We start from the raw sequence: 26599 nt of genomic DNA, 5'->3' as shown, positions 1-26599 counted from the left end.
GTGTCTGGTCCTGGTCAAAAAAACTTGCCCAGATTTTCTGTTCAAGTAGCTCATTAAAGAAATGTATGTAAACTGTTAGGCAGTGACCTCTAGTGGCTGTACTTGTCATGACAGGGGCAAAAGAAGGAGTCCAGTGATCCATGCTCAAACCCATGTTCTACCCTAAAGCCTAAAAACTGAATCCATACAGACTTAGCTGAAATCAAGTATCAGTATGTGAGTGTGTAAGTCTTTGAGGGTGAGTTTAACCTCTGTACACAGGGTGCACATTTTAACTGGTGAGCTAAACTGAAGTCCCTCTCCCTTACTTTTTAATCACTCTACCAAAGGTACTGTAACTGTTTTCATTTCAAAGCTATAAACAATTCTCTTCCAGCTCAACTTGTAGAGTGCTTGCCTTGTCATCAAATCTTAAACCCACTGTTAATTGTGCCATTTACCTTTTTTCTGTTTTAGTTGACCTGTTCTTCACTTTATCACAGCACAAATATGCAAGTTGTTTATAGTTGCCTCACAATAAGAGGGTTCTGGGTCCTGAACCCACCTGGTGCCCTTATGCCCTCGCCTTTCTCCCACGGATGTTTGGGCCTAGATTTTGAATTAACATATTGCAGTGGATAGTGAAATAAAAAACCTAAACATGTGGTGCTTTGCACTGCTGCCTAATGTTAGTGTGGGGATTAGCATTGACACTTTACAACAAGCTGGTTCTACATTCAAATCCCAAAAGGGAACATCTCATGCATTGATGAAATATTTTGGCTTTTGCCTACTTTAGTCTGGAACATGCATTTGACTGACAGTTATGTAATGTGGAGTACATTAACCTAACCTTGGAAGCACTGGAAGGTGGCTTACTCTCATGGTGGTTAGTACATCTGCCTCCCATTGAGTTTGCTCTTGGTTCAAATCCCAGAAAGGCCATCCCATATGGAAAAATAGTTTTTTTTACAAGTGTTGTGAGAGTCTGGACCATGCTTTTCAATGACCATATTGTACTGGAAGGTCAGTGTGCACTTTTTATGTTTGAACTGCATAGCTTCAGCTCTTGGCAGAGGTAATAGTACATAAACAATGACACAAACAATCTTCTCTTGCTTACAGTCTTATCCAGGGTTGTTTATTTAAACTGTAGCTTCTCTTCAGCTTTGTGACACTAAAATCAAAAGCATATGTAATAACCAGATAGGTGAAATACAACTTTAAACCATCAGGTTAGATTGGTACAGGAATACAAGGCAGGAAAACACCTCTCATTAATGTTTGTTTTAGAACTTTGCATGTACTTTACAGGAAAAGTCAAATGATGCATGTAATTCGAAGCAAATAAAAACAGTATAATGAAACAGTACAATTAACAAGTATACTGACATTGCTGTATGCTATTCATATCAATAAATAATAATTGTTGTCACACAAACTGTGAATGCTGCTTCTTTGTATATTCCTGACTTGCTAGTAACTTTTAATTAATGACTAATGCTGTGGTGGAGAAACTGTCTGCAAAGTTGGTGACATTTCTATTCCCAGGAGATAAAAATGAATAATTACTCTAGAAATTTTGCTCAGTCATGTGCTGATAAAGAACATGAGTTTTGTGATAAAGCTTTTTTTGTCATTACAATTAATTTAAAGATTAAAATATAAACCAAAGAAACAATATTTTGTGTAGTTATCCTGTGGATTCAGCACTTGGAATGCGTGAATACTTCAATGTTTTGCTCCAGCTTCTTGATTATTAACCCGACTGTCTGGAATCTATCAGAGAAAAGAGACAGAGAAGCAGGAAATTACACTTCCTTCAATGAACAAAAACAGCTATGTGTTAACATAATTTCAAGAATTGAGATAAAAAACACATAATACTCAGCACAGCCAACCTGTCTGGGTCTCTGCAGTGCAGCATATCCCATCTCCTCGGCCTGAGCTATAAACAGGGGACACACACACTCGGCTGCTTGGGGCGAGGTGTGCAAGGTTCATTCCTCGAGAGGTAGGTGGCAGGTAAACCGAGGAGATGGAAGGCTTTGTGTAAATGCTGTGGAGTCTCTCTTTCTCCCAGCTCAGCCAGAAGCCTTTCAAGCCTTCCTGATGGGCCTGCCAGGCCACCCTCACCTCCTGAAGACCAACAGAACTCAGCTGAAGGTCGGCCAAGGCTGGCAAAGCTGCTGCTGGAAAATATCAAAGACAGAAAGGACCTGGTCAAGCATCCAATGAATGATTCACAAAAACTGTGAAGGTCAGCTTTTAATAAAGAGAGATAACAAAGAACAGATGCTTATAAAAACCAAAAGTGTCCAGCTGACACAGACTCACAGTTAAACACACAGACATAAAAGCATCCATTTGAAAGCTTACCCTCTTGTGTGCATGCCTTCACAGAAATGGCTCTTTCTTTTCCACTGGCATGCAGAGCGCTGACTGTAACCAGGTACTGAGTGCCCGGCTCTAGGCCGGTCAGTAAGGTTGAGTTTTGCTGGCTGTGGAACATCCTAGTGTTGACAGGTCCACTTGGAATAGCTCCATATTCAACAGTATATCTCCGGACTTGAGCTGGCTGCAGGGGACCCCAGCTCACACGGATCTGACGCGGACCAGAGTCTGACAGGGAGACCTCTGCTGGGCTTAAAACATCTGAGGGGAGCATTAGCAGAGGGGTGACATGAGAGAGTGGCAAGATGATTATACTCGAGACAAATTAAGGTTAACTAGAGTGGCTTAAGGTCAAAGCATAGCGTCTCCAACACAGATGGCAGTGCAGCACCTTCTGTGCAAGTAGAGACTGTATTAATGTATTTTTCAGAGATTAAATAAGAATACATTTGCTTTGAACTTCAAAGTGCAGACATGAAACAGACCAAATAGAGTTGCAGTCTCCTCGAGGGCTTGGATATGTGTCTAGAAAAAACACATTAACACTTTTTCACAAGGTCTCAGGTTTGTAATATGTGTTGAATCAGAGAAAAAAACAGGAATTCAAATTCTACAATACTATGACAACTGAGATTATTCCACTTTTGGAGAATCTTAAAAATCAAGGCTGCAAGATGATGGCCAAAAAGTAATCCTGAATATATATAATAAAATATAAATACTTCTAAACATTAACTCTATATTATTAAAAAATATACTCCAACAAAAGAGCCCCCCAAAAAGTGCCTTTTGGCTCACTCCAGCCCTAAACATTTGGTAAAACAACAACAATTAGACTTTGTTGGCCAGAAGGCGGATATTGTTGAATTGGAAGTCCTCTGTCCCACCTACCCATTTGAGCTGTATTAAGAGTGTACTTTATTTTCTTAAACTTGAAAATATGTGGCTGACCCTGAGTGGCAAGGCTCATATCTTTAAAAAAATCTGGGACCCTTTCTTATCTCATGTTGATAGCTCGGCTTGCTGTGTGTCTTTAGTCTGACCATCACCATGGTGTGTCTAGCTAGATTATTGCTTTCATCTGTTTATTTTTATTATACTTGCTTTTTGTCATATGTTCTCCATTTTTGGAGTTCTATTTAGTTAATCTGGAGGGAGTATATGTCGGGGTGGGGGGTTATTTGTTGTTTTGTATTTCGTATGTCATCTGTGTGTTTCTTTGTTCCAAGAAAAAAGGAAAATGTACCAACCTCTAATTTTGGATGTGACTGTTTCTCTATGTGAAAATCAATAAACAAAGTTAAAAAAAAAACACACAAAAAAAACAACAACAATTGGTTCAAGGTTAGCTTTTTTAAGACTTTTGACTTCATTCTGATGATAATTCAGTTACAATTCTATACTTGGAGTGGAGTATTTTAACAGTGTGGTATGAATAGTAAAAATTGTGAGCATGCATACAATTTAGCACATTGCAGTTACAGATGTGACCTATTATACAATCATTCAGCCTTCCTATCTAAAATGGGCAGACTTGGCCTTATAAATTGGTATTTATACCTTGTTATGACATTAACATAAGTCACTTATTGTCAGCTCTTTAACAATTGTTAACGCTTGTTGGGTGAATGTTAACACTTATCAACGCTTGCTATTGCTTGTTAACACTCATTAACTCCTGTTAATGCTCATTAACACTTAGGTCTCTGTGCTCTCTCTATCCCTATGCTTTACTAAAACACATCTGATCATCTTACTCTTGTTTTTGTGCATCCTCAGTTTTGCAACAGAAGGCCTCATCAAGTGCGGATCACTTGTCATAATGCAACCTTGAAGGAAACTTCTTAATCAGTGAGTTGTGTATTTGAGTGACATCATAAAATATCCTCCTGATGAATATTGTTAAAAGGGCAGACACGGACAGGTAAAGAAAAAATTGAGTTGGGGCAGGAGAGTGTGTTTGTGGGTGTGGGTTTATGGGTGATTTTGGGAAGCAAGATGGGAAAGTTACCAAAAAATTAACCTTAGTTGCAGGATATGCATAGAAAACAATGTATAAGCTAAAAGAAATCAAATATGGTAGTGGATTTCTTAAAATACTATTTTAAATAAACAACAACATAGAGTTTTCTGAAGGCAAAGCATGCATTTAAATATCAATTATTTCTGTCATGTTTCTTTGATGGTGGGGAGGCCAAAATCATAAACACAAGTTTTCTTTGATAAATAGTACAGCCACACTAAAAATGATCCACAACTCTGTAACAGCAAAGAAATGGACCTTCTCAACAGCGACTTATGTCAGAAGTGATCAGTTCTTCCCCTTTTCCTTTTTCAAATCATGTATAAAACATGCATTTCCCAGGGCATCACAGAATTACATAAACATATGAATCTACATCCTCTCACCAGGAAGTGTGATGAAGCTGACTGACAGTGTGTTGAACAGCCTCTGATTGGACTCTGGGTGGAGAGAGGCCATGTATGAGGTGTCAGGCTCCAGGTTGATGAGCTCTACCCAACTGGAGTTGCCAGGGAGAATTTTTCTCATTCCACTGTCTGTTTTCAATGCAGAGCTATAATGCAGTTCATAGTAACCGCTGTCTGTGCTCAGAACAGGACGCCATTGCAGCACAGCACTATGGGAAGTTAAGTGAACCACACGCAGTCGCTCAGCACGAATAATTTCTACAGAGAAGACAAGAAGGGAAGAAAGAGAGATAGAGAGACAAAGTGAGATAAAATGAAGATACTGAGTGAGCAATTCTGTAATCACTTTTTTTGTCTGATAATAAATGGTGCTGCGTCTATTTTACATTTCAGACACACACGCACGCACACACACACACACACACACACACACACACACACACACACACACACACACACACACACACACACACACACACACACACACACACACACACACACACACACAAACAAACACACATACCGATGATTGCCTCCCTTAGGTCTTCTGTGATGATTTCAATATTATCTAGGTCCACAGAGTAGAGATGAGACTCCAGAGGTGGTGTGACTGCACGCTGTAATACCTGAAAGTTGCCATGTACTGTAGAAACAGCTAACACATAAACTCCCTGCTGCTTCAGCGCTGACATCAGCTCGTCCACATCTCCAGGCTGCACACCGTCGGTCAGCCACAGCAGGATCTTTGGTATAGTATCCTCTGTATCCATTAGAAGCCGCTGGGCCACCCTGAGAGCCAGATCTGTGTTGGTATCTCCCTGCAGCTGGCGGACTCTCTGTAGAGCTCTCTGCAGGCTCTCCTGATTGTTGTGGACATCCAGACCAAACTCCAGGTTTGGTTTTGTGCCCACCTGCAGCAAACCGACTCGAACATGCCCACGGCCCAATGAGAAGGGGCGAAGCAGCTCAGCAGCAAACAGCAACAAGCGCGAGAACTCATAGTTTAATACACTTCCTGAAGAGTCCAGGAGCAGGAGAAGATCCCCTTCACAGCAGTTTAACACTGTACAAATCAGGAAGACAAACAGGAAATGTAACGTTTAGTTGCAAATATTTTCGATTTGATTGACAGGTCTTATTTTCAGATATATGCCACCACAGAGCATTCAAACCTAAAATCACTCATTTTCAGCCATCTAGGTGAAGCAGAAACAAGCTGTTAACACAATGATGGGCAGTCAAATCACCACCTTTCATGGGTTAATTGCAAGCAAAAATAACATTTAGATTCATGTTTCAAGACACCAGGCAAACCTGAGTGCAAGCTCTTTTAGCTCTCCCTATGTTTAACAACCTGCTGCCACATTTGTATGCTCTCTGATAGGTGGATTTCAGAGCTGGATCATCAGACACATTTTGGAAATGAAAATGGTGCTGATGAAAGCAGTGAGAATCATTCATTGACTGTTTTAAAAATGACAACGTGCTTCCATATCCTCCCATTCTGAAAAAGTGAAGCCAAATTACTTAAAATGAACACTTCAAGTTGCACAACAATCAGCACTGATTGTCATGACAGCATAATTATGTACTAATTGTCATGAGAGCAAACCTGATTGAGAAAAATGTATGTGACATGTATTTTGCTTTCCCTGTTTGAGCCATGTTCTATATGATATGATGGAGGAGGTGGGACTTCTGACCTATCTTGCAGCAAGTTGTCATGGGGAGCTCTAAACGTTTCGGCTCCAACTCAAGGGAGCTGTAGTGCTGGCCAGGATTTTGTACAGTCTAAGGTATAAACCAAATAAAACCAAAACAATAGGCTGAAATGTGCTAAAATTATTTGTAGAGCTAAGAGTTAAAACGGAGTTAGGTGACTATACTCTAAGAGCTTGTCACTACAGATGACAACTATCTTTGAAGCTGTATCAAGGTTAAATAAAGGTTAAGGGACAGTGTTAAACACAAAACAGTGTATGTATATATGATTCGTGGCAATGATGTGAGTTCCTTCACCTAGTTTACCAAAAGTCTTGAGCAAATTCTTGATCCATGTTTTGTGGTGATTTGATGTAGATTGGTGTTAATTTAGAACCAAAAACAGCTTGACAGCATAGCTTTTACACCCTCTTTTAATGCACTGAATCAGAGCATGGTTTCAATCAATGTCAAACATAAATGTTCATAATGCATCACTAAATATTCTATAATCTGCAGTGAAAAATCATACCATTCTGACAATAATGATCTAAGTAATGTTGCATAATTATGCCAATAAAAGGTGTTTAACATGTAAATGGGAATTGCTGTTTAAAACACACTGACATCCTGAGAAGAACCAGCTCACACTGCATCAAAACAGATCAGAAACATGCTGCACTGTGAATATGAAATAGAGCCACAGCAGAGGATTTATGATAGTCAGGACTCAAAAGGATTGTACGGTGGCCCTGAGAGCTTACAGCACTGCAACTTAAGAAAACAAATGCCAAACGACAAAACACAAGCAGATTAAGAAACCGTCTACAGTACATCAATTTGACAACACATGCGCAGCCTTAAGAAAACGTGCTGCAAAGACCACAACACAACACATTAAAAAAACGCGCTGCAAATAGACCGCAACACAACGGAAGTGTTTCCAGAGGACACTTAAAAGTGATGCACACGTCTGGACACGCTTGTTGTTGACGCAGATTTTGAGTCACAGCGTTATTAAGGTTCTCTTACCGTCAGTGGTGTTGGAAAATGAGATAAAAAAGTGTTTTTGATTTATTTGAACATTGTCCGGACGTGTGCATCACTTTTAAGTGTCTTCTGGAAACACTTCAGTTGTGGTCTTTGCAGCGCGTTTTCTAAATGCTGCGCATGTGTTGTCAAATTGATGAAGATTTTTTCTTAATTTGCTTGTGCTTTGTCTTTTTGCATTTGTTTTCTTAAGTTGCAGTGCTGTGAGCTCTCAGGGCCACAGTAGGATTGGCCACTTAAGATAATTTTTCATATTAATGTATGTATATTGTGTATTTACTGGTGTGGAAATCACAATGTAGATTAAACTGTTACAAACAAAAAGCAGAGAAGAAAGACAACAGGCACAGCCAGCATGTTTGAGATCCCTCCTCTGAAATACAGACATACGGATTTGCTATCTTCACCATCATTTCCCAGAAGCTCCAGTTCATCATCCATATGTCGTCTTGGTTAAATCATTTTCAATGAAAATAATGAATTCCACCTTGAAACCATCCTGCACCCTATTAGGAATTTCAAATACATTTTCATAGTCCTTCAATAACTTAGTCTGAAAATGTGAGTGATACAGGAGAATATATTCACCACACACAAAGCAATTCCTAACAGCCCTTACATTATTTGCACATCTACTTTATCCTCCCACTTAATTTTGTTCTCATATGGTTCACAGATATCTGTCTTTTCCTTTAAAAGCTCCTCTATAGAACACAGCCATCATTTTATTGCAGCAATGGCCCATAATCATTAAACCATTATTGGGAGGCAGAAAATAAAAGTGGGGAAATAAGCAGGCATTGAGGAGATTAGGGACAACAGGGCAATCAGAGGATTTGTCAGCCATCATCCTTCTGGATCACAGAGATGCACAGATTAGGAGAGGAGAGATACTACAGGGAAAGACAGATGCTTCAAGGATATGAAGCATCTATTATGTACTCATGTACGTTTATTTATGATTTCACACAGTGGCCAAAGAGAGAAACTAAGCAGGGGAATGTGATAAAAACACAGAAATGAGACAGCAAGAAGAGGGGAGTCTGAAGTTGGTGATAGAGATTTGGAGGAGCTGCTCCAGCTTTGCATTCCTCAGATGAAAAGTGCATATCAATATGTGCATGTGTTCGAGAGAGACAGGGATTTGAGTATGTAATCTGTCATTTCATTGGTTTCAAGCTGAGCCAAGTCCATATGCCACACTGCAGAGCTGCACAGATGATTGAAAAATATGTAAATACTTCCTGTGAAGTTTATCTAGTGCGCCATCAACATACACTGACATCAGAGAGACAGATGGTTGACGATGGAGTCTGTGTTGAACCAAAACTCAATGCAGGCTGTATCAAAACTCTTGATGATCCAAAAGGTATTAAACAGTAACTTCCTTTTTAACCTCGACCAATTTATAGCAGAAGAGTGGTACCCCTTAATAATTAAAAAATTCCGTACATTCCATGATGTTTTTTTTACTGGGGACATCTAATAGTAGTGAAAAATATTTACTTTAATTATCTGTGGGAAACTGTGAGTACCTGTAAGTAGCGAATCATTCTCCTTCTCAGAGTCAGCACTGAGAACAAAGCTCCAATTGTCCTTAGAACCACAGCAGCAGGCTGTTTGACCCCCACTGTTTCTTTTGCAGCCACTAGTACCAAACCCATCTTTAAAAAGAAGGTCTGCATGACTGTAGATAAATGTTTTAGATGTCATACTCTTTATTGAGATGTACTATTAAGCACCTCTTTGCATATGTAGAGCCTGAATCCTGGGCACTTGTCATTACTTAGGACCATAATTTGACAGAGGATATAAGTCTTTGGAGTCTCCTTGAATCTTAAATAAGGATTTTGAAATACATAACATAACATGCTCCCCATACTCTGATAATCAAATGGAGTGAGTGGTAGTGTAATACAAGATGATTCTGTACTGGGAGCATTAGTCTATAGAGATTAGCTTCTCTTAAAATCTTTTTTTTATGCGTTTATTGGTAGGATAGCTGAGGAGAGACAGGAAATGTGGAGAGTAGAGCGTTGGGAATGACATGCAGCAAAGGATTGTGCCCAGGAGTCGAACCAGCGACTGCTGCATGAGGACTATAGCCTCTATACATGGGGCAGGCTTAAACCACCATGCCTCTCTTGAGATCTTAAATAAAAGTTTCATAATAGATTACCGAAACATTATTGCCTTAGTCTTACAGTACGCTTATTCCTGTTTTAAACTTTAAAAAAAATCTAATAATAAGTTTGAACTGATCGTCTCTGTTATTCAGGCAATATTAGCAACTTTCAGCAAAGCAGCCCAACTCAACAGAACACCGGCATGGTCATGCTCACCTGGCTCTGTGTAGTGTTACCTTTACACTTGATTGATACAAAATGAGATTGGGTCTTTTTGTTAGCTTTAAGGTTTGGAACAGGTGGATTTTGTTACCTTAGGAACAACAGGGCCAAATGATACCCTGTGTCCTCAAGCTTCAACAGCAGCTGGCTGATGCTTCATACCTTTAAGAGTGCTATTGATCTTTTTACAATCTAATCCTTAAAACCTGTGAAATTCTTATACAGTATGTGCACACTGCCTCTAAAATACAGATATGCTGACAGATTATAACAACACCCTACTGTCTCGGTCCATCACATTGATAGCCCAAAGCAGAGAGGATGTATGCTGATCAATATTTTTGATTGAACTGCATCCAAGCCCCCCCCCCCCAAAAATGTAAAGGGGTGCTCAACACGTTAACCATAACTTAGCCTTGACATTTAAATATTATAGTATGCAGTTTAATGTCAAACCAAGATGATGTCACAGTAATGTCATCTAATGTCTCAGACTCTCCTTCAGGATATTTTAAAGACCCAAACATTATAAACACAATAACAAATACCATCAGTTCAGCTTAAGAAACATTAAGCTGCGCTTTGAAGTTTACGTTATGTGAGGGTAATCCAATGCTTATGAACTAACTATATATGAATGTGTTTTTTATAACCTGAGCCCCAGTTTGGCTGTAATATGTCATGGAGACATGTCATTAATTGGGGAGGGGGTGTATGTTTTCCATAGCTAACTGCATCTTGAACATTTTTTCCATTGAAGTCACTAAAACAACTTGAGCCCAGTTAAGCCACTAGAAACCTTTTCCACTTACACCTTTAAAATTGTGGTGGCAGAGATCCTGATCCATCATGCCAATAAAAGTGTTTGTAAATGTGAGTGTTGCACTTTGAAGACCAACCTGTTTTAAATTATTGCTGTTATTACTTTAGTGATGCATGAGGGATGTTTTAGTGTTAAAGCAAAAGGGATTAAAGCCTCCTAAAACTGTGAGGTAGTTTAGATCATAATACTACATTTTGATCAAGGGGTTAAATTTGAGTTAAATATTCTTGTAAGTGCACTACAAATATATGCAGAGGGCCCATATACAGACATTGTGAGTACGTGATCCAATAAAGAGAAATATAGCCTGACAGCCATTTATCACAGTCATTATGATTATTACAGATTATTATTATAATTAGACCATACACGTTGAGTATGGTAAAAGACACACACGTGCCTTGAATTAAGATTAATGAAACAGTGTTATGCAATGCCCTGCCGCACAATAACTCAGTATGAAAACACTGTCCATGTGACAACCTGCTTTATAAGGTTTTACTTTCAGCCCAGACTTCACCTACACAATTTCTATTTTAAAATATCCAATCGCCAAAGAAGAAGTATAGTTCAATATGTCTACTTTTTATTCACCCATTAAGTCTCTGTACTACCCATGTTTCATTCGGCGACATACCTGTATCGTTTTAATATTGGTAGGCTGTACATTATGTTATCAACTCACCTGTTGCAGGTACAGGCATTTGCGTGCTGCTCCGCCGTACGATCACCCATAAAAGGACCAAGCGCAATAAAAAGGACTTCATCCTTTCTCAGTAGCATCCAAAACAATATTCAGATCAGAAAAAGGTCAGGTAGGGGAAATAAACAAGGCCTGGCGTTTCTTTACAGATTTCCATTGTGCCGATCACTGTCACAAATAGTCCACTTGTGTCTTATAATACGTATCTGTTTCGTCTTCCACCGAAGGTTGCTGCTGTTGTTCTGGTTGTTCCAAGCTCTTTTTACGCACGGAAAATAACTTCTCATACAATATTTACCTGCACGATGCTGTATTTTTCTTTAACTGTCAGAGGACTTCTGTCACAGCTTTCAAGCGTGCTCCACTTTCTAGTCCCCCTATTACTCCTCCTCCTACAGCTGCTGAGCCAGGAAACAAAAAAAATCATTGGCACTTTTTGCTGCATTCTGCTCTTTGACGGACAGATGCCAGCTGTTGATTGCATTTCACCCCCGTCATGAATTCCCAAGTAAAGGGATCCCCACAGTCATCTGTTTGCCCTGTACATTATCTGGTACTGGAGGAATAAAATAAGGGAAACTGAGCTGATCAGCATTTCCTCAGGGAGACCGATGGAAGCCCCTCTCAAGATGACCACAAAACTTAAACTAGCTTTGGGAACAAGAATCAGGGCAAGACCCTCATTGAGGTCAAGCAGCAGTAAAGAAAAACATTCACCCAGTCCATTATACAGGATTAAAGTTAATACCACAGCTGCCACTTATCACTAGTAAAACAGGGCTCAAGTACAAGCTGTTCACATGAATGCATTTTTGTCGATTACATGTTTGTCATAGTTAGGTTTGTGTGTGTGTCATCAAATAAGGATAAAAAAGTAACAGATGGAGAGTGCTTACTGAATGTAATTTGCCACGAGTGAATGTCTCCAACTTTACTTACAGTAATGTGGTAAGCCAGCAACCATGTTACAGTGTTTTTATCCCTCCTCACCAGTGTCTTAGACAGATGATGGTGCGTGGTGATAGAGGTGGAATAGATAGAAAGAAAAGGTCTTTCAGGGTGATTTTTTTTATACTGCCTTTTCATGCATGGTAAAATTCATGTTTGCTTACATACCACACTGATATCGCTCATCAGTAGACAGTACTGATCTAGGAGTCTGTTCACGTAGACACATATTCTGTCTGCAGGTTCATCAGTCCCAATGTCTCATCGATGAGAGATGGTCCTCTGTTGTGACTGCAGGCTAACACATCTGATTGTCTCAAAATTATGTTTGGATGATATTTTGTGGATTACTAGATTTTCTAAAAGCTGCACTTTCTCAGTAGAAACACACTTGTATTGTCTCTTGCAAAGAGCCAAATTAGAAGAGTGCTGCCAGTCTCATGTGTAGGAGTCTTAGAACCAATCGGTTATCTTCTGATGGCAATATAGCCTTTGATCGCCAACTTTACAGGGCTTCTGGTGTAGCCAACATTAAGCGTGAAAAGACTGACCGACAGTACTTTCTTTCTTCTTGTACACAGCCCAACAAGCAACTTGTGAAATGAGAATGGGATTGAAGTTGTGATTGTTCGCTGTTTATGGTGTTTGATAAAAAGCTATCTGGTGACCTATAATGGGATCCAAGATTTGCTTTTCACACAATTTTCCAGCATACAATCAAAGCCCTGACTGTTCTCAGGGAAGCTGAACTATAACGGAAATGTCGAACTATACTTGAACTACGACAGAAATAATAATAATAATAATAATAATAATAATAATAATAATAATAATAATAATAATAATAATAATAACACATTTTTTTTATATTGCACCTTTTAAAAACATGTCTACAAAGTGCTTTACAGAGTGCAAGACATAGCGAGTGAAAACACAAATGACATGACAAAGGTAAGGAGAGTGAAAAGCTTCTGATACCCAAAATCGTGTCGATCTTCTACGTTTTTACCAGGCAAATCTCTCAGAGATTTGTGGTTCTCTTACCTCAGAGAACCACAGCCATATCCCTAAAAGTGCTGACTCTTAAAGCTAGGGGTGGTAGTCACGAAAAAATAGCATGAATTTGAATGTAGCATTTCCTCAAGACTCCGTCTAACTCCCCCCCCTCTCCCATCGGAGCTCCTCCAAAACTGATATTTGGTTCCTACTTATTGTATAATGGAGGTCTGTTTGGATTGCAACGCAAGTGACAGTTCCTAATTTCTTTATGGTGTATCTTTAAGTGGCTTTTTGGAATGTTGTGTTTTTGGCAGTAACTTCCAAATGTGTGATTGAATTTACAATCAATACCAAATGATGCATAATTTTCTGTTGCTGTTTTTGTACAGTGACAGCTTAAAAGTGGGCAAATAGGGGCGCTGGTGGCCTAGCGGTCTGGGCGCCCCACGTACGGTGGCTCCAGTCCTTGTCACAGGGTTCGCCGGTTCAATTCCCAGCCGCGACCATTTCCCCCACTCTCTGCTCCCCACATTTCCTGTCTCTCTTCAGCTGTCCTATAAATAAAGGCAGACCCCCCCCCAAAAAATATATATATAAAAAAAGTGGGCAAATATGACTGTTTTTACTTAATTAGGGTAAAGGCCTTTTCACAATTTTATAACTGTACACTCAGATAACTTCTAAAGTCTTGACACAAATAATTAATGCAGATTCCATCAAGAGGCCACGTTCTACTTCCCATTATTCTGTATGATGCACAATTTTCCCTCTCCCTCAGTAGTTCACTATCATAACAACCCTGAGAGTGCTTTGAAATCATGCATGTTTTACTAATAATTGAAACTGTTTTTTTTCCCATGTATAATTACAAGAAGTGAAATATTAACTCCCACTGTGACATTCCAGCTCATGTGTGTGTGCTCATGAGTTAATGCTCCTTACCCAATTAATCCACAGAAGACTGTGTAAGCAGCATTTTAAATTCCTGCTGTGCATGCAGCATGAAGACATACATTATTAACAAACTACCAGTACTTTATTTTTCACACTGTAAAATAATCATGGTACTTGTGCACAAAGCAGGGAGACTTGCTATTCAAAAGTTATTTTTTAACATCATGATTATGAGCTTTGCCCCTGAAGTCCTGCTGATTAATTTCTAGATGAATGTACTGTCAACTCTCTGCCTCTGCTACACAAATGAATTCATTATCACAACAGCACAGGATGATGTTGACCACACAGGACAGGAAATAAGCAGCAACCTACTTGCCTTTAAGACTGAATGAGTCCATTATAAACATGTTCTTAAAACAGTGGAGTGAACATCTGAGCGTCAACGTTGGTGGGAAAAACAGCCCTCAAGAAATAGCTTTGATCCAAAAATACTCCCTTGTAAAATGCAGGGAAAACATAGGGCGCTTAAAGGTATTGATTATAGAGATTGACTCAGAGGAAAGGAAATGAGGATGGAGTCGTTCCTTCCTTCCTTCCATCCCCTTATCACAATCTGTCTGGTGCGTGTATAGGCCTGTGGTATCATCAACTGTAGATGGAACGCTGGAATTTCCCATGAAGAAGATTTTGGCAAAGACAGTTTTATCTTCATATTTGCACACGGATCTACGTGTGCATGATATGGGTTTTTGTTTGCCTGGTTATGTGTGGATGATACAGAGATTTCCTCAGAGTATTTTTTTTAACTTAATGCCAAAGGCTGCAACCTTTATACTCTACAATGTGTGCCTGATACATTTAGAGCAGTGTTTAACAAGCATACATCATCAGCACCATTACATCGCTCATTATTGTGTAAAGATTTAAAATACACTCTATGCTTTGCAGTCATCAACAGGGAAAGACCAAAAAACCCTTTGTAGTTGCTTTTCAAGATGAACTAGAGGAGGAAGATCGAGCTTGTGTGACAAGTTTGTACAAACTAATCATTTTAAATCCAGCATTCTTAACTTTGGATTGTAGTCTTCTGCTTTGCTGGCTTTGCTTGGATTGATGTGATTCTTGGCACTTAGCTGGCCTGTTTATTTGTAGAAGAGCATAAATGTGAGGAGCAAATAAACTCCATTAAGATCCATACACAGCCACGACAGCCTGGCACCTCCTCCCCATGCTGGTCACCAGCCTGGTCACATTTTGCTGTGGGATGGAGTTGATAAAGGTCAATGTTATGTTGGTCACTCTGGCCCAAGCTGATCCCACAAGTGTTGGGGTTGAGGTCAGGACCACTGGCAGGCCACTCCACCCTGTCCGCTCCCAAATTCTGGAGGTACTCTCTAAGAAACCCCTCTCTGTGGGGCAGAGCATTGTCATCCTTGAGGGTGGAGTTAGGTTCCAGATTCTAGAGATATCAGATGACAGCATAGACTGTTTACAATATGGACGTAGTATCCGTGACGTCACCCATCTGTTCCTGAGCGCTGTTTTGAAGCCAATCGATGGCGGCGTTATCAAATAGCAGAAGATTCTCTGAAGACAACGGAGGAATAGAAGCTTACTGACAAAGACCCAGCTGTGGTTACTGACATTACGATGAATATGACTGTGGCTGCTACAGATTCCTTTATACAGGTTAACATAAAACAAAATTCGTTTTAAAGTTGAAGGCTAATGTGGGAACAAGTTAACCTATACACAAGCTACTTATATTTGCAATAATATGTGTGCTTATTTTAAAATGTGCCTTTTTTGAGAAATGTTTGTTTTTTACACACATTTTAGAGTTGTTCTATGGTTCTGTGAATTAAGTTTACAGACTAAAAACATGTACATTGTTTCATCTCAGAGGAACTAAACCGAAGTGCAGTGAACACATACATTTATCCTGCACTTTTCCTTTTCAGGGGCATTTTGTATTCTTCAGATTATCAGATATCCTGATGTATCCTAATGCATCCTTGTATGATGATATTACTGTTATCATGACCCACACATCGTGCATCAGATTATTTTATGAGTCATACTGCAATTCACACCCCTGTAAAATCTAGTCCCCCGTGGAGTTCAGACGCTGTTGCTGGATGTGCTGGCTGATGACGTGGGCTAAGGCTGACAAGATGATAAGGCTGATCAGACTGCGAAAGCTGGGAAATTGATGGGAAAATGAATGAAAATGTCATCCGAAGCTAATGAGATGAAGAATCTGTTAAAGCTTATGAAACTGCTAAGAATGGGAGATGATGGGGAGGGACTGTGGGATAACAATAGCACAAATTAACTTGAGGAAGAGAGCCATGTTTGAAAGAGACAGCAGCAGTTTGATGGGCTGACAATGAGTGCAGGTTGCAGTGCTATTGGAGAGATGTGACCAGGTGACAAGAACAGCTGATGACAATGGGAAATATGATGGAGGATGGCTTTCCATACAACACTGACAACTATTCAGCATGCAGCATGTAGTCATCCTGACAGAACTTTTGCTAGCTTGATTCAACAATCTTGGCACCTTTGAGATTTGCATCAAATTCATCAACTAGTTGCTGAGATATATCATATCGTAGACACACTGACTGCCATCCATATGGTCCAAGCAGCAACCTCCGGTCTCAAACTATGAAGCCCATGCGGAAGTGTTATAAACTGCAGTTCATTGAGAATCCACTTGAGGCTGGCTGCAGAAACACCGGAAACCACATAGACACCAATTCAAAAAAGATTATCTTTGCAGCATTAAAGGTGACATATCACGCTTTTTTCATCAATATATATTGGTCTAAGAGGTCCCAAAACATGTCTTTAAAGTTTATGCTCAAAAAAACACTGTGAAATCAGATTTTGGTCTGCCTGAAAACCCCTCTTCTTCAGTCCTCCTCAGAACACTCTGTTTTCTCTCTGACCACGCCCCCTCAGGAAGTGGATGTGCCTCGGCTCTCCAGCACGTTGATCTAATGTTTACATGTTGGATGAATATACATGGCTGCTCACAGATCACGTTACTTCAACCCTCTGAATCTGATCCAGAATCTGATCCTGACGGAGAGGCGCCTGCAGCAGGACCTTTCTGAAGGATTGGTCACAGATTTAGTGTTTCTTGTTGTTTTATTTATCAGTATGATGACGTGTGTCTTGGTACACAGCTACGAACATGTAGCTATGTGGCTATGCTAACTAGCGCTAGCACTTATCTATGATAAATAAAAATTATCCACTAGATCTTCAAATCTGCAGGCCTGGGGAGTAAAACCGACCTCTACCAGAAAGGCAGCAGGAACTTTTATGAAGGATTGGTCACAGATTTAGTGTTTCTTGTTGTTTTATTTGTCAGTATGTCGACGTTTGTCTTGGTACACAGCTACAGCTACAGCTATGAACATGTAGCTATGTGGCTATGCTAATTAGCGCTAGCACTTATCCATGATAAATAAAAATCATCCACTAGATCTTCAAATCTGCAGACGTGTGGAGTAAAACCGACCTCTGCCAGAAAGGCAGCGGGACCTTTTCTGAAGGATTGGTCACAGATTTAGTGTTTCTTGTTTTATATGTCAGTATGTAGACGTGTGTCTTGGTACACAGCTACAGCTACGACATGTAGCTATGTAGCTATGCTAATTAGCGCTAGCACTTATCCATGATAAATAAAAATCATCCACTAGATCTTCAAATCTGCAGACGTGTGGAGTAAAACCGACCTCTGCCAGAAAGGCAGCGGGACCTTTTCTGAAGGATTGGTCACAGATTTAGTGTTTCTTGTTTTATATGTCAGTATGTAGACGTGTGTCTTGGTACACAGCTACAGCTACGACATGTAGCTATGTAGCTATGCTAACTAGCGCTAGCACTTATCCATGATAAATAAAAATCATCCACTAGATCTTCAAATCTGCAGACGTGGAGTAAAACCAACCTTTGTGTTTATTAAGACAGCCTACAACTAGCATGCCTCCCTCCTAAGCTCCTTGTTACCACACATTTGTGCAGGTAATGAAAAACGGGGGAGGGATTCAGTATTATTTTATACAGTCTATGGGCTGAACAAGCTCCGAGCTCTGACTCCGTGACAGACCGGATATTGTTGTTACGTAACAAAACTACGAAGTCTGAAACGGCTCGTTTTACACACATTTACAGAAAGGTGGAGAAATCAAAACAGGGGCAGAATGGATTTTTTTCATTTTCGGGGGGTTTGTAGACATGCCAGGGACACATATTTCAGGTAGAGAACCATTAAAAAGTCCATTTTGCATGATATGTCACCTTTAATAAACATGTTTACAGCCTGGTTCAAAAAACGGCTTGGCCCTACGTAGCTTATCTCTCTATCGGCACACACTGTACTGGGGCTGAATTTTTTTCTAACGCGACGGTTCAGAAGATATTAAGTTTACGAGTTTTTGCCCAAATAAGGACATGACTGACTTGACTCCCAGACGGGAACACATAGCTGTTGGCTAAGAGGCTCTAACTTCGCCCCTTTACGTCACACTCTGCCTGGTTGAGTTTCGCATTTCCAATATGGCTGCAACCGTCGATTGGCTTCAAAACAGCGCTCAGGAACAGATGGGTGAAGTCACAGATACTACGTCCATATTTTATACAGTCTATGATATGGTCTTGTTTATGTATGATTGATGCATTCATGTAGTGTTGTAGATTGAGAAAAGAGAGCACACTGCGGTACATAAATACTACACAATTACCTCCAATTTAAATGTCCAAACTGTGAAATGACTTTACCTTCCTGCAGCGTGGGAGAATGTGTGTTTCTCTTTGAGCATTTGAATGCTGGCATGGAGTAAAATCGAATCCCCACTGTAATAAAATTGTTAGTCCAGAGAGCACTAAGCTTCAGCTTGCCTCATAAACCACTGGGAAGCACCATGTGGCTGCATGCAAAGGCTACAGGCATTTTGCCATTAGTTACCCCACCAGTGTACTCTCAAAGCCTACTCAATTTTCATTCATCCATTCATGTGGCGGAGGATTCAGTCAAGCGGCATCTAATAGAAGGTGGCACCATTCACCTAATGGATGGGCTGAATTACTGTTAATGACCCATTATGTCTACCAGTCACATTTCTAATCAGGAAGAAGTATTGAAAACCATCATAATGAACAAAAACAGTGAAAAAAACAGTCCATATCAGAGTCAACTGGGAGAGAAAACAGAGACATGGAGGGGAAAAGTGCAGCAATGACAGCAGAAAGCCACACTTTTATATAAGACCTAGAAAAATATCCTGTAAGAAGAACAGCCAAGCAAGGAGCAAACAAAGAGTATCTAAAATCAGTCAGTGCTGTTGGCACCTCAGCATGAACATAACCTTTGAGTTAACCTTTTTTGAAGGCCTAGCAGTGGGGATGTCTTGAAGTGACTTAATTCTGAGTCATTTTAATGGAAATTTAAAGTCTGATTAGCCAACTGGTCTAAAGTGTAACAGGTTGAGTTAGGACCCACAAGTGGTACCGGAAGCCAAGAGATCAGTTGGTAATGACCTTTATTGAACAGTTCATCAATAGACACAGGCAACAGGTGAATAGTCTCTCTACCTCGAACACAGGTAGGGAATCGAGTCTCTCTGGGCTCGATGACAGCCTGACGAATCAAGCACCGGTGACAGACAGATCCTGGAGAGAGTTGAAGAACAGACTCACTCGAACTCCACAGGAGGACAGGACACCAAACGGCCACGAGGATGGACAGGAAGAACCCCGGAAGGGCGAAGGCAGAACTCGTAGTCAGGGACAGAAGGCGTAGGTGTTTTCCTGGGAAGCGGTGAGGAGGGATGGTCACGGGCAGGCAGGGTCGGCAACGGGAGATCAGTCCGGAGAAGAACGCTGGAAAGTCTTGCATGAGGTCAAAGAACAATCTGGCAAGGAGTGGAGAGTGGCTGCTGCTTATAAACTGGCTTGATTGCAGATGAGGAGCAGGTGAGTGTGCAGGTGAACTGGGTTGCCTGATGAGGGGGCGTGGCTGGCCAGCAGAGTGGAGCAGAGGCAAGGAGAGTGGAAAATTACTGACAGAGGGGAGTAGGTGAGCAGACTGTGACATAAAGATCAGAAAAAAAGCCAGTAACAGTTGAAATTGAGCATAATTTATTCAACATGGATTAACACAGTATCAGAGTCTGTGTGTAAATAATGTCAAATTGTTTTTTGAGTGTGGCAAACACGAGCAGGACTCCGTCCTCCCTGCAGAGGATTGTATGTCTATGCTGGATACACATTGCTCTGGTCTTGTAAACCAAACACCCTACATACAACTTAATCTCCATATTCTAAATCAGAATACTACTAAACCATCCATCTGTGCTTGTTTGCATCTGGATGGTAGAGCGTTATGGCATAATGGCAATCACCCCTAGCTAGAGCTACAGCTCTGGTTGTTGGTGGGTGGCTGTCCTACAGCTTAGACAAAACATTCCAGGTCTACAGTAATAAAAAGGCCGACAGGAATAAACATTTTACACAAATTATTTAACTGGTTGGTACTTCTGGAGTTGACCAATAAGAGTGATGACATTTAATTGTTCAGTCGACTACACATGTACATCCCTAAGTTGCAGGAAAGGTTTGAGACACTATACACTTATGGCTTTTAGATATAATGTACAGATTTTTCTTTTCTTGCGTAAACGTATTTAGGACTTCATTCCCAGTTACAGGCACTGATTGTGCTTGTGTGCGTGTGTGCGTGCTGGGGTTTGGGTCCAGAGGAGTCACATAACCCTCTTATGAAATACAGGAACACACATTCTTTAGTAATGGGGCAAGTGCAGCAATGAGCCCAGTTTCCAGTGCAGGAAAGTCCAGTTTTGAATGACTCTGAGTGTTTCTTTCTTTTTTTAGTTAATAGTGAAACTGTTAAGATGAGAAATGCCTATTTTATTTTCAGTTAACTTTTCATCTTCTCACTTTTAAGCTCAGACAAGACCACCCAATGTTGGAGTTACATTAAGAATATAAACTCCCAACTCAGTGAAACAGTGTTTTAACAAACTTTACCCTGATTGAGCAGTTTTGTGAAAGGAGCAGGTAGTTGTGAGTGAGAAGTAATGTTGACATTGATGATGCTGCACACTGTGTATCTGCCTCAAACTCTTTTCTCTGTATCAGTATATTGAGTTCCACTTATCTTTATTACAAATACATGTCCAGATAAAAACGTTATGACAGTGATCATCACCTTGGTCCTTCGTGTTTTGCAAGGTCTGTTGACACAACCCTTGGATTAAACCAATTGGGAGTATTTTCTGCTTCTTTAAATATTCATCAGCAGCTTTGTTCAGGCTGCAGGCATAGTTGGTTGACACTGACATTGTTCACATAATTTTTTGTCCTTATTAATGTGCAGTGAAATTACAACTCTGTTAAAACACAAAGTGATGATGTGATGGATGAGTTGCCTAAGTCGTGTTTAAGTCTTTGCGGATTGATTTTCTTACAAGAACAATTGATGTCCTGGACCCTCCAGCCAGAGAGCTTATCAAACCTATTAAAGGACCAGAGTTAAACAGGACAGATTGGTGAAACAAAGTGAGCTAATATAAAAATGATAAGCCACATGTTCAAGAACACAAAACTGACAATGTGGTGTAATCGAAAGCAAAAAAATAAATAAAATAAAATAAAAAAGATCAACATTTCCTACAGGGTATCATCACAAAGCTGAAAGTGTGCTCCGAGCAGCTCATCTACTGTTCTCCTGAATGAAACCCAGAGGCTTTGAAAGCAGACAAGATTAATGTGCCATCAGCTGAACGATACGCTGTAAATGATGGAGCAACTCTTTCCTGGATTTTGAATCAATGCCATCAATGCTGAGTTCCAGCTGGCTGTTCACAGAAGGGAAGATGATCAGGTGCCTGTGGTTACAGAAAAGCAGACAGCATTTTCATTGTGCTGAGGATTATCGAAAACACAAGCTTGTACCAAAGAAGCAACTCTTAGCCATGGATCACAGGCCCTGAATACAAAGAACAAATTTCCTTATTGATTTCTGGCTGCAGAGAATAACACACATGAAAACAGCAGTACGGTCAATATGATGGCCACATCACATTTAACCCCTGAAGATCCACAGATGCACTGATTTGCTTTTTGTTTGCAGAATCAAGCAGGAATTGATGTTCATTAAGCAGCATTATGACCTGCTGCTACCTGGGGCTAATACATCAGGGTTTCAGACCAGGGCTGTTTTCGAAAACAGCCTGCTACATACTACTTACTAATGTAGTAGGCAGTAGGTACTGCCTACTACATACTGCGTTTGGATGTAGTATCTAGTATGACTGTTCTGTTTGATCTGTGTTGCAGTATGCTGGGTCAGACGTCACTGGATTTCCTGTTTCAGAAAGCGTAAGTAAACAACGGCTTCTTTAGCATCCACATATGATTTAAAAAGTTAGGAAGTGGTTTATATGGACTTTCACAGCACCTAAAAACAGATTTCCTCCCGTCAAAAAAGAAAAAGTGTAACGAGCTCTGTGCATTATGGGAAACCGTACGCAAGGCAGGCTGGGAAATTTTCCCGAATCAGTAGACATCCGAGGAGTTTTGGCATACTGCAGATTTTGCTCTTGTTCACATACTACATACTGAATTTTGGCCAAATCAGTACGTACTGCTAGTATAGTAGGCGGTTTCGAAAACAGCCTTGGATCAATTGACCTCAGTGCCTGTATGTTTGATACGTCTGTGTTATATCTTCATTCATAAAAGTCAGGTTACACATTATAGATTTTTTTTATTTCTATGCTAGCCAACATTCAGTGAATGGTCTTCCCATTTGCTTCAGTTTTACTGTTTGGTTTTTATCATGATTGATAGCATGCTAACATGCTACACACATGAACAATAGATTTGTGAGCCACATTCAAATGTGCAACTTCTAGCAGTAACATTAAGAAAAGTCCCCCATCTTGCGAAGCCGTAGTGGACACTGTCAAGGCAACATTTATGGATTTGTCAACAGACTAAATCAGCTCTCGTTTCTAACCGTTCAGTGAGATTCAAATTTACAATATCAAAAAGTGACTTAATGGTTTGAAAGCCAACTGCAGCATGAGGAAGACTCTTTGGATGTTGTCTTTAAAAAAATGGAATTTGAGTGCTGTGCTGAATTTGAATGTTTTGTCTGTAGTTGGTTGTTTTGGTGCTGTTTTTTTCTATCCTGCAAGCTGTAGCCTGTTGGTAAGCTTCCATGTGGAAGCCTGTGAGTGTTGAAGTCTGTTCTTTTAGCACACTCGGACTCCACTCAGTCCAGCATTTGATACTAGACAGATGTTTAATCTCGTCAGTTTGAAGGAGGATGCCAACCAGACGTTAGGCTCCAACTTCAACCTGATGAACTTGGTTAAAGTTCTTTGAACACACTCTGCCTCTCCACCAAAATACTTCAGGTCAGACAAGTTTTTACCTTGTAGATGGAGGCTATAATGTTAATGCAGAAAAATGCATATTAAAATACAATGGTCTGAAAATACAGATTTATATGTGAAGTTAAAAAAGGTTTACTGCCCTTGACTATTATACTTTGTTCAACATCAGTGTTTTGACGTCAACATGACATCACCCAGCATTGGGTTATCAGGGAGATGTGTTCAGATGTTAACACATCACATTTTTATGTCAACCAGGTTTCCAAATCCTTTCTAAATTCATTGTCAGTCCAATGTTTGAGGTTGATCTTAAGCTAACATTTGACTTTTTCATTTTTTATGTTTTTAATGGAGGAACTCTGTACCCCACAGCTACTGCATTTCTGAAGCACCTATTCTGTATTTTAGTCTCAAACAATTTTTTAGTTTGAAGTGAAGGCAGCCTCCAGCCCCCTTCAGGCAGTTTTATTTTCGGTCCTCATCCCAGTAGTTTACGATGACTGAAACAGTCATGGGATTATTTTCATGCTGTTTACAACAGTGTATGTTTTCATTTTATGTTTCCATATGTAAAGTGATATGTATTTCCATATCTCAGCAATTAACAATCTTTGAAAAAAAACCCAACTTATCTAACCAGACACCCGTTCAGCTGTTCACCTGAGGCAGAGAGGCAGATAGGGGGCTATCCAAGGACCAAATTAGACTTTTTTAGTTTTAAGTAAATGCAAAATTACTTAAAATAATGTGGGAATAATCTTTTTGATTTTTAAACTACCTCAGTGCAAGGAGCATGTGGCAACCAGCAGGCAGACAAGACAAAGAGTCACTCATGTTGCAACAGGTGCTTTATATATGGGTCAGGTAATTAAGGGGCTGGACCAGGGGAGGAGTTGACCTACTTCCAAGAGGCTGCATTTCAGGCCAACAATGAAAAACCAAGACTAGAAGCACTGCTTCCACCACACTTGTATTTATGTCACTAAAGTACTTACCAAAGTTATAGAAACAAAATGAGTCTAGAGAAAAGCCTTCAGTAGTATTATGCATTGATATTTTTTTGATTTGTTTTCTTGAAAACAAAAGAAAGATGGAGCAGTGTCCTACACTGATAGTTGGATAAATAGAATACGTTTTTATTTTTGTCAAAGATAAAAGGGATGACAGAAATGTCTGAAATAAAATGTCAGCTTTCAGCAGTGACTCCTGCTGCAATTTGCAATATTTTTTATGGAAAGAAAATTTTGCAAAATATTCACTTTCTTGCTGAAAAATTGATGAGACCAAACCAACTCATGTGGCTGCATTTGTTACATGTCAAAAACTGTGAGCCAGTTGTCTAAGCTTACTTTGACTACAGTTTTAAATTGTAACAGTAATAAAGTACTGGGACTAAAATATGTGCTGGACTCCCTCTGTCAGCTACTTATTCATGGATACAAAGCCATGCTGTGATGGAGGGTTCCTTAGATGAAAAATAAATGTCTCTTAAAAGTGTAGCTCTATTTCAGGCCTGCATGTTTATTCATTATGGCTCTGATTGATTGGTCAGTTGCCAGCCATTGGGAAGGTCTGCGATGTTCACACTCTCTCTAACAGCAACACTCAACACTACTGCCTAATGCATCTCGTCATCATTTTTGTAAACAAAAAAATGTTCAGAAATTTCCAAGAGGCAGTCCCAGAACGAATCAATTTTTTTCCTGTGACACTAATTTGGCAGCAGTTGATTTATTGGAGACTCTACAGACATCGCTCACACCATGATGTCACATGAGGGTGTCATTGGTTAGCTGTCGCCTGAATCAATGTGTGAACTGGTAGGGGGCCACCTTGCAAGGCTGTAAGGGAAGCATCATTAGAAGCTGATAATAAAGCGGGTGAGTTCCTTTTCCTTGTCTGTTTAGAAATTGTTGACCCAGCTCAAAATGAATTTTCCCTTCAGTCCTTCAAGCCATCAGGCTGTCTTTTGTATGTGTGTGCATCTTGTTTTCACAGGAGGACTGTTGAGCATGAGTTTGTTCTTTAGTGTTTGGTCATATCTGTCAGTGTGTCTCACTGAGCCAATAATGGCTGGTCTTTCTTGTTCATTTTTGTCTATTTATTCATTTATTGGAGGAAATCTTCACCGTTTATCTTTTAACTTAAAGGACTCTGTTGCTTTCCAAGAATTTTGGTCCATCTCTCCTGAGGGAGGCCGTTTTTAAATCACATAATCCTTATAATGGATTTTTTTTCTTGTGGATTATTTTATTTTGATGCTACTTTTTTCTAGGCTGCATAAACATTACAAAGAAGTGACAGTGTGGACAAAGGAGACACCAGACAGAGTGATGAAGCAGCAGAGGAACTTATAGCGAGTTGAAAACGTGTGCTCCCATCAATTTTATACATGATTCCACCAAAGATCTGCAATATATTTCAGTTCCCTCTGACAAATCATGATTTCATTTTCTCTTTTAACCTTTTTTTATTAAGTTTTCCATAGACTTAATCATGATTCATTTTGCTTGCAGCATACATTGCTGGTAAACACATAAAAAAAAAAAACTAAAAAACATAGAACAGCTGCTGCAGTATTTAAGGTCGACATTCCCCTTCCATGCCGCACCCTATCCCACCCCTTCCGACCCTGGCCCTCCCTTCAACACCACATCCCAGATTTAACATAATATGTAAGTAAGCAAAAGGGGAAATAAGATAATTCATTAGTAAAAATATAAATAACAATAATAGATAAGTAAACACACACACACACACACACACACACACACACACACACACAAAAACAATAATAATAATAATAATAATAATAATAATAATAATAATAATAATAATAAATGATTTAAGAAATTGGAATTTGATTCGAAATTGGAAAAGGAGGAAAAAA

General features: G+C 39.8%; 1 protein-coding gene and 1 long non-coding RNA gene across 3 annotated transcripts; both read right to left on the bottom strand.

Moving 5' to 3' along the window:
• Positions 1–1094: 1094 nt before the first annotated feature.
• On the bottom strand, positions 1095–11781 carry LOC117814735 (von Willebrand factor A domain-containing protein 1-like). 2 transcript variants are annotated; one of them, XM_034686221.1, is made up of 6 exons: positions 11411–11781; positions 5327–5866; positions 4783–5061; positions 2359–2634; positions 1881–2171; positions 1095–1758 (listed from the first exon to the last, which is right to left on the bottom strand). In XM_034686221.1, the coding sequence occupies exons 1-6, from the start codon at positions 11490–11492 to the stop codon at positions 1739–1741; spliced, it is 1488 nt and encodes a 495-aa protein (XP_034542112.1). In that variant the 5' UTR covers positions 11493–11781; the 3' UTR covers positions 1095–1738. The 2 variants fall into 2 exon arrangements, with proteins under 2 accessions (XP_034542112.1, XP_034542120.1); XM_034686229.1 differs by having other exon boundaries at positions 1881–2168.
• Positions 11782–20408: 8627 nt separating this feature from the next.
• Positions 20409–24523, bottom strand: LOC117815044. Its single transcript, XR_004631684.1, has 2 exons — positions 24488–24523; positions 20409–22194 (listed from the first exon to the last, which is right to left on the bottom strand). It is a non-coding gene; the product is annotated as an uncharacterized LOC117815044 (long non-coding RNA).
• Positions 24524–26599: the final 2076 nt, after the last annotated feature.

This window comes from Notolabrus celidotus, chromosome 1, assembly GCF_009762535.1.
Source record: "Notolabrus celidotus isolate fNotCel1 chromosome 1, fNotCel1.pri, whole genome shotgun sequence".
Classification (NCBI taxonomy): domain Eukaryota; kingdom Metazoa; phylum Chordata; class Actinopteri; order Labriformes; family Labridae; genus Notolabrus; species Notolabrus celidotus.
This window is presented reverse-complemented; position numbering and strand designations above follow the sequence as displayed.